The sequence below is a fragment of the Malus sylvestris genome, chromosome 11 (genome assembly GCF_916048215.2).
Source record: "Malus sylvestris chromosome 11, drMalSylv7.2, whole genome shotgun sequence".
Taxonomy (NCBI): domain Eukaryota; kingdom Viridiplantae; phylum Streptophyta; class Magnoliopsida; order Rosales; family Rosaceae; genus Malus; species Malus sylvestris.
In genome coordinates, this window is record NC_062270.1 from 40,659,969 (window position 1) to 40,669,301 (window position 9,333).

The following is a 9,333-nucleotide window of genomic DNA, read 5'->3' on the forward strand; positions in this document are numbered from 1 at the left end:
AACGCCTATTTGCTCGAACCCGCCAAGTTGAATCATTGGCGGCTGAAGTGATGAGTCTCAAACAGGAGATTAGAGGGCTCAAGCATGAGAATAAACAGTTGCACCGGCTCGCACATGACTATGCTACAAACATGAAGAGGAAGCTTGACCAGATGAAGGAAACTGATGGTCAGGTTTTACTTGATCATCAGAGATTTGTGGGTTTGTTCCAAAGGCATTTATTGCCTTCGTCTTCTGGGGCTGTACCGCGTAATGAAGCTCCAAATGATCAACCTCTGATGCCTCCTCCTTCTAGGGTTCTATCCAGTACTGAGGCTCCAAATGATCCCCCTCCGGTGCCTTCTCTTTCTGGGGCTCTACCGACTGCTGAGACTTCTCCTAAGCAACCTTTGTGAATGCTCCCTCTTGTGTGCTTATTTTGACTCATGTATATGTACATATTTGTAGCTTATCGGGGATATCAATAAATAAGCTTTCCTTCATTTCAACGTATTGTGTTAAATACACCAAAGCCTTCTTCGCTAAGTTCTTTGAATTTTCTTTTGTTAAAGCTTGTATGTTGAAGCTTTCTGAGTGGAGCATGTAGGTTGGGGTAGTGTTCCCTTAATTTCCCGAGTGAGGAAAACTTCTCGGTTGGAGACTTGGAAAATCCAAGTCACTGAGTGGGATCGGCTATATAAATCTTAGAACGCCATTGTGCTCGATCCTGTGTCATGTCCTTCGTTAGATCTAAGTACTCTAAGTCTTTTCTTAGAGTCTCTTCCAAAGTTTTCCTAGGTCTTCCTCTACCCCTTCGGCCCTGAACCTCTGTCCCATAGTCGCATCTTCTAATCGGAACGTCAGTAGGCCTTCTTTGCACATGTCCAAACCACCGTAACCGATTTTCTCTCATCTTTCCTTCAATTTCGGCTACTCCTACTTTACCCCGGATATCCTCATTCCTAATCTTATCCTTTCTCGTGTGCCCACACATCCAACGAAGCATCCTCATCTCCGCTACACCCATTTTGTGTACGTGTTGATGTTTCACCGCCCAACATTCTGTGCCATACAGCATCGCCGGCCTTATTGCCGTCCTATAAAATTTTCCCTTGAGCTTCAGTGGCATACGGCGGTCACACAACACGCCGGATGCACTCTTCCACTTCATCCATCCAGCTTGTATTCTATGGTTGAGATCTCCATCTAATTCTCCGTTCTTTTGCAAGATAGATCCTAGGTAACGAAAACGGTTGCTCTTTGGTATTTCTTGATCTCCGATCCTCACCCCTAACTCGTTTTGGCCTCCATTTGCACTGAACTTGCACTCCATATATTCTGTCTTTGATCGGCTTAGGCGAAGACCTTTAGATTCCAACACTTCTCTCCAAAGGTTAAGCTTTGCATTTACCCCTTCCTGAGTTTCATCTATCAACACTATATCGTCTGCGAAAAGCATACACCAAGGAATATCATCTTGAATATGTCGTGTTAACTCATCCATTACCAACGCAAAAAGGTAAGGACTTAAGGATGAGCCTTGATGTAATCCTACAGTTATGGGAAAGCTTTCGGTTTGTCCTTCATGAGTTCTTACGGCAGTCTTTGCTTCTTCATACATATCCTTTATAGCTTGGATATATGCTACTCGTACTCCTTTCTTCTCTAAAATCCTCCAAAGAATGTCTCTTGGGACCCTATCATACGCTTTTTCCAAATCTATAAAGACCATGTGTAAATCCTTTTTCCCATCTCTATATCTTTCCATCAATCTTCGTAAGAGATAGATTGCCTCCATGGTTGAGCGCCCTGGCATGAACCCGAATTGGTTGTCCGAAACCCGTGTCTCTTGCCTCAATCTATGCTCAATGACTCTCTCCCAGAGCTTCATTGTATGACTCATTAGCTTAATACCCCTATAGTTCATGCAATTTTGTACGTCGCCCTTATTCTTGTAGATAGGCACCAAAGTGCTCATTCGCCACTCATTTGGCATCTTCTTCGTTTTCAAAATCCTATTGAAAAGGTCAGTGAGCCATGTTATACCTGTCTCTCCCAAAAGTTTCCACACTTCGATTGGTATATCGTCTGGGCCTATTGCTTTTTTATGCTTCATCTTCTTCAAAGCTACAACCACTTCTTCCTTCCGGATTCGACGATAAAAAGAGTAGTTTCTACACTCTTCTGAGTTACTCAACTCCCCTAAAGAAGCACTCATTTCATGTCCTTCATTGAAAAGATTATGAAAATAACCTCTCCATCTGTCTTTAACCGCGTTCTCTGTAGCAAGAACATTTCCATCCTCATCCTTGATGCACCTCACTTGGTTTAGGTCCCTTGTCTTCTTTTCCCTTGCTCTAGATAGTTTATAGATATCCAACTCTCCTTCTTTGGTATCTAGTCGTTTATACATATCGTCGTAAGCCGCTAACTTAGCTTCTCTGACAGCTTTCTTCGCCTCTTGCTTCGCTTTTCTATACCTTTCACCATTTTCATCAGTCCTCTCCTTGTATAAGGCTTTACAACATTCCTTCTTAGCCTTCACCTTTGTTTGTACCTCCTCATTCCACCACCAAGATTCCTTTTGGTGTGGGGCAAAGCCCTTGGACTCTCCTAATACCTCTTTTGCTACTTTTCGGATACAACTAGCCATGGAATCCCACATTTGGCTAGCTTCCCCCTCTCTATCCCACACACATTGGGTGATTACCTTCTCTTTGAAAATGGCTTGTTTTTCTTCTTTTAGATTCCACCATCTAGTCCTTGGGCACTTCCAAGTCTTGTTCTTTTGTCTTACTCTTTTGATATGTACATCCATCACCAACAAGCGATGTTGATTAGCCACGCTCTCTCCTGGTATAACTTTGCAATCCTTACAAGTTATACGATCCCCTTTCCTCATTAGAAGAAAATCTATTTGTGTTTTTGACGACCCACTCTTGTAGGTGATCACATGTTCTTCTCTCTTCTTAAAGAAGGTGTTGGCTAAGAAGAGATCATATGCCATTGCAAAATCCAAGATAGCTTCCCCATCCTCGTTTCTCTCCCCAAAACCATGGCCACCATGAAAACCTCCATAGTTGCCTGTCTCCCTGCCCACGTGTCCATTTAAATCTCCTCCTATAAATAACTTCTCCGTCTGAGCAATTCCTTGCACCAAGTCTCCAAGATCTTCCCAAAATTTCTCCTTCGAACTCGTATCCAACCCTACTTGAGGTGCGTACGCACTAATCACATTGATAAGTTCTTGTCCTATTACAATCTTGATTGCCATGATTCTATCTCCTACCCTCTTGACATCTACAACATCTTGTACCAAGGTCTTGTCCACGATGATGCCAACACCGTTTCTCGTTCTATTTGTGCCCGAATACCAAAGTTTAAACCCTAGGTTTTCTAGATCCTTTGCCTTACTACCAACCCACTTAGTTTCTTGTAGGCACATAATATTTATCCTTCTCCTCACCATAACTTCCACTACTTCCATAGATTTTCCCGTTAAGGTTCCTATATTCCACAATCACGTCCTCTGAAAACGTAAATTTCAAGGAAAAATAAGACCTCTATTTTCTATTTTATTTTGGAGGAAGAAGTAACATTCAATCGAAATAAGGGTTCACAGGCATAAAGTAAAAGAAATGTACCTGATGAAAGGATGAAACCATGAGAGCTAACTACTTAACAAAGAAAAACTCTTACATATATGTTCTGAAAGGTACCAAGCGTTCAATAGAAGCTGGTAAAAGAGAGGAGCATACAGTAGAACCAGTTCTTTTACCAGCCAAGCACATCTCCTAATGAATGGAAAGTAACGAAAAAGGAAACAGAACATATCCTAATGAATTCTCTCCCACTGGGATCAAATAAATGGATTCTCTCCCATTTTCCATTTCCCTGCCCCCTTCATTCTTTTCTATGATGTTGGATGCTACAAATGAGAAACTAACGTTTGGTACCTTTCAGAAACATGTATGAAAGAGCTTTTCAATGTTCGGCATTACGTATATCCTCCCTAAGCCAGACACCACCAGCTTCTACCGGCTAAAAATGTTATCATATCAGAACCAAGACATACTAAGGCTGCAGAAAATCACATTAAAATAACACAGCACAAGGAATAGATGTTTAGTTCAACGAAAAGAAGGAAGGCCGATGAAACAATTACCAGGTCTATATGATACTTCCACGCATACAAGCAGCAAATCCATGATGCCCATGGTATATGTAGAATCACCGCAATCAGGATTGAAATCTTTGACAGCCATTAAAAGAGCTTTGATCTGCACAGAGGAAACATAAAATCATAATGTGAGAATAATTTTAAAACAATAACAAGAAAAGCATGGATAACGCCATGATTTGAAAATACACATACTAAAACAGTCAGCATAGCCTGTGTAGTCATCATTGGCTAGCTTATGTTGCTGATAGATAATAAAACTATATGCTTATCCAACATTAGAGTGTATATGTGCGGTATGCAGGTCAGTTGAGCAGTCATAATTAGTATATTTAGGATTTAACCATTGTCAATGAAGTGCACGCAAATAATATATTACCGTACCAGATGATGTTTGCAAATATATTTTGCTGTGCTCCTGTTGTCATTGACCAAGAGAAGAACAAGAATCTGGAAAGATAACCACAACTTAGCACAAACAAAATCCGAATTACGGGTTCTAAAACCTAATTTAAGATTATGACTCTGGAAAATGTTGCTATCCAACTATGTCTTTACAAATAGGGAAGGCTGTGCAGCAGAACCGGGCTCTCCTTATGTCGAGAGAAGACTGTCAAAGAGCCATTCGCAACCATCTGAACGAGCAACTGAAGAGAATCATCCTCAATCAAACTTTGTGCTGCCAAAGGATGGTTTGCCAGTGCTTTCATAATATGCACAGCAATCCCATGTACCCGCATAATTATAGGTTAGAAACAAAAAGAAGGTTAAAAACATACCATGAACCGATAACCTAACAAATACAAGAGCACAGTAACGTACAAGCAAAGATTAAGTTCAGTATGAAAAAAATGCCACGTGCTACTACTGGCTGTAGTTCAAATATGTTAAATATACACCTCAAACAGGGAAAAAGACAGATGTTAGAATAACAACAAATCCTGGCATGTTCAAAAAATGTCACGCTTCAAAATGCTACAAGGTTCTACTTATACCAAACACAACGTAACAGCTATTAAGCCTACTGTGTTTTCAAAATCAGACTTCATATCTCAATGTGTAACAAACATGTGTAGTTTTATGTACCATTAAGTAAAAGCTACCTCAAGCCGACGGACCTGACCTGCATCACCGTCATAATCTTTCTCAGTTGGAAATGGTTCATCACGATCAGTAGCCTTTTGCTTTTGATTGGCTTCATCAGGATCCAGATGAGCATTGAGAATATGAATGAGACAGCACAATATCCCCGAATCAAGGAGAGAGTGTTTATCAATATGCTGCAAACAGAAAAAGGAAACAAGCATGGACAGCGTAGGGTACGAATGAAGGACAAAAAAATCACTCAAGTCCGTCACAACCAAAGAGGTATCCTAATCTGGTGAAATTAAGAAATTCTACCCCAGAAGCTAGAACTTGTAGAGCAGTTAACAAACTTGACATGACAACAGATTTTGGTAATTGGAAGGAAAAACAAGTTTTCACTTTTCAGTGACACAGGGACACTCAAGTGGAGTGAACGTAGCTCAGGATTCATACGCACGATATATTCAATAAGTGATGGTACTTCTGTTTTGTCATCCATGAACTTACATAGAAGTAACGGGTAATTCTTCATGATGGCAAGAGTTATATCTCGTCTGTTGTGTTCAAATACTTCCTGGCAAATTCAGAATCGCGTCCTCTTTTGTACATTTTCATCCAAACCAACATAAATCAACACGCAGAGTTGTGGCAGGAAAAAAGACACTATAAACAGGACAGTAAACTTGAAGGAAAGCATGCTTTGACTAACATGGACAAATACCAAGCAAGACAAAGATAACACAACATTTTTGCTATGATTTACAAAGTATGGCTTTCGATTATCAGTGGCGGGAACAATCCTCTCCCCTACAGGCTACAGCCTTTTTAACAGATGCACAAGGAATTGGTATCGTACCAAGTTTGTTGCATCCTCCTCTTCATCATCAGTAAGCTCAATCAATGGATTCTCATCATCGAAAAGCAAAAGCATAGTGCAAAATACTAAACACCAGCTTAAGAGAAAATAAACTAAATAGAAAGCTGATACTAACACTTGCATTTTGCAAACACAGTATCCCCGAAGCACTCTTAGAAGCAGAACAAGAGGAAAATAAATGAGGTTTGTCAGTCTAGCACTCAAGCATAAAGGAAATTACAAACCAACCAACTCAACTATTTAATAACTAGTGGATAATTTCTAATGGCGTTTCCAATATGGTTATTCGATCGTAATTAGTTCGGGAATTGAAGTACCAATCAAGGTGAGATACCGGCGAGTTTCTGCGGCGGAAGGTCCAGCGCAGGTCGACCTCGTTTCTTCGAAGTCACCGATCGGCAGGTCGACCTCGTTTCTCATGGTCCTCAGTGCTCTGAGTCTGAGTGTGAGCCTTAGTCCTCTTCTGCTACTCAACAACGAACGAACGAACGAACCAAATCAGGTCAAATTGTACAGACAACTTCACAGAATTGAGAGAGGTAGAGAGAGAGGGGAGAAAATAATGAAACGTACTCGACGGTGGTTTCGTGGCGGTGGCCGACGGTGGCTCCTCCATGGCCGACGAGCACAAGTCATATACCTGTACGGACTGGCACAAGCTTTCCGTGGGGATTACAGGTGGGTCCCATCCTAAGGCCTTCATGTTTCAGCGCGCCGCATAGCATTAGCATAGGGGGCTGTAATGATCGCTCTGTCTCTGACCCTCTGTGCCAACCCACAAAATCAACCGATCAATTTTTTTTAAATTTTTTTTTAAAGATATTGCTGACGTTTCATTTTCCATGGTGACCAACTCCCTTTGCCATTTCTATGAATGACTGTATACTTGTGCCTTGTCATTCAGGATTCCAATCTTGTGATATTTTTTTATATTTGTGAGTGCGATGTCTTAGGTTCGAATCTCGTAGATGACAAATTCGATATCAAATTAGGTTGCCTATTGTGTGGCTTCCAAACTCCTCCTCCCCTTAATGTAAAATATATCGTTTATGATTGGTTACAAGTTACTATACTCGGTGCTTTGAACGCCGAGTCGTTTATGATTGGTTATTCGCAAGTAGGTTTTAGAGTTCGGCATTCTGACGGGCAAATCACTTTCATAATCAAGACATATATTTGTTTTGAATACTTGTGTCCCTATACTCTGGTGTCGATTCGGCGTGCTTATCAGGGCCGGTCCAGAGATTTTTTAGGCCCGGGGCGACGTAAAAAGAAGTGCCCTAACTTTATGTAAGAAAATTATTTATTTTCACACATAAGATATCGAAAAAATTATACTTAGAAAAACACTTCAAACTCAATAATTTAGAAACACAGAAAAACTAATTTATTTTGTATTGAGAGAGGGAAACAAAAAAACTTCGGGTTTACAAGTAGATAGATGATGAGTTTTGTTTTCCATTTAAACTTTGAATGTGTTTTTGAATAAATCGTGAGGTGTTTTTTTCTTATTTACTAACCTTGTCAATATGGGACTAAAAAATAATGATGTTTTCGAGTCTTTAATTGATATGTATTATTAATGAATGGGCACTAAATTAAACATTTTGATGACACGTCATATAATTTACAAATTTGGTCTACGTATTATTCTTTGTTGAAGATTAGACTTGAATTAAAACGAATATTTAAAAATAACAACCCACATAGCTACTAGATAGTAACTAAAAATAAATTACCAACCAAACAAAAATTTGTAAAAATTGAAAAGAATAAACATGCACATAGCATTTCGAACTTAGGACCTCTTGTTAATTTTAAACAACAAAAATCATTATTTCTAATTAAACTTCTTGATCCTTTAACCAAATTTTCTAAATTTATACTCTTATAAAAAGAAATTTGTAAAAAAAAGGAAAGTAAATAAGTACACATGGTGTTTTGAACCCAAGACCTCCTTATTATTTTCAAATGACAAACCACCACTTCTAGTTAAATTTCTATGTCTTTGAATCAAATTTTATAAATTTATACTCTTATAAAAACATATATAAACATACCGCCCTAATAATTTTGGTGCCCCTAATTTTTTTGGGCCCTGGACGGTCGCCCCTCCTGCACTGGGCCTGGGCCGGCCCTGGTGCTTATACTCTTACGAATATAATCACAGTGAGCGAATCCGGCGTCGACGATTTGTGAACTTTGCAGAACTAGTAGCTTTGTCTTCAAGCTCTAGAACCTGAAGGCCGAGGCGTGTTCCTTCCTCGGCTGCAGTGGCAAGATCGAGAAGTCAGCCGCGCACCCAACGCAACATCAACAAATTTTACTCCTCGGCCGAGCTCAGCCGACGAGTTGGCACGCCCCGCATACAACCGAAGGACGTAGTTAGCTTACTAATTATTCGGCCTGCGCGCCACGTAGGCTTGGTAGTATTTAGGGTCAACGCTCTTATAATAAATACACACAACACACCACCCTCACTTTTGCTTAATTAAGCTAAATGTGATTTGAGCATGGTTAATGTGTATCTAAATGATTACACGATCATTAATAAGACATCAAAGTTAAACGGATGAGATCGAAAATCACGGTCCTAAATTACCATATAGTCCTTTTACGTTCCAAGGACGAGTTGAAATCTCACATGCTCTCTCAGTAAATGATCACAACATGTAGCAGAGCTCTGAATTCAATTTTTGAAAAACCCCGCATGCTACATTTTAATTTTGTCATGTGTTGCTTAAGTAGTAAAGTGTCAATTTTACATTTATATTTACTAAAATTTTCTTACAAAGTGAACCCACTGAGAAAGGTAAATTTTTTTTTGTAAATGGTTGCTAAATAATACACTAACAAATTAGAGGGCTAGGATTGAACAGCTCAAATAAGACATCAAAATTGAAGGGCCGAGATCAAGAATCCACAAAAATATCGCAAGCTCCCTTTTCCTTGCTTCCAAGGTCTTCGGGGTACCAATCACATGGATGCTGGAACACACTAAGACTACATGCCCATCAACCTTATCCCCACGATTCTCTTCTCTCTCTTTCTGGAGGCCCACGTGTTCACTTTTTGGGAACGCACACTCCACTGATAACAAATTGAAGGTTTTCTGTTTCACTTTTCTGTATCGACCAACTTTTTTATTTTTTTATTAAATAAAAAACATTAATTAAATTTTATGGTGAATCCCTTTCTCGTAAGGGATTGG

General features: G+C 39.7%; 1 protein-coding gene across 8 annotated transcripts in view; it reads right to left on the reverse strand.

Moving 5' to 3' along the window:
* Positions 1-6,849, reverse strand: part of LOC126589591 (BEACH domain-containing protein A2-like) — a 27,486-nt gene extending 20,637 nt beyond the window's left edge. Inside the window, exons 1-7 of one of the 8 annotated variants that reach the window (XM_050254930.1) lie at positions 6,696-6,849; positions 6,457-6,588; positions 5,263-5,439; positions 4,982-5,058; positions 4,718-4,862; positions 4,544-4,609; positions 4,177-4,259 (exon numbers count right to left, since the gene is read on the reverse strand). In XM_050254930.1, coding sequence (XP_050110887.1) covers position 4,259; positions 4,544-4,609; positions 4,718-4,862; positions 4,982-5,058; positions 5,263-5,439; positions 6,457-6,542 — 552 coding nt within the window. In that variant the 5' untranslated portion in view covers positions 6,543-6,588; positions 6,696-6,849 and the 3' untranslated portion in view covers positions 4,177-4,258. Of the gene's footprint in view, positions 1-3,623; positions 3,929-4,144; positions 4,260-4,543; positions 6,589-6,695 lie in introns of those variants that run through there. The other 7 variants (XM_050254938.1, XM_050254941.1, XR_007611868.1 and 4 more) reach the window with 7 other exon arrangements.
* Positions 6,850-9,333: the final 2,484 nt, after the last annotated feature.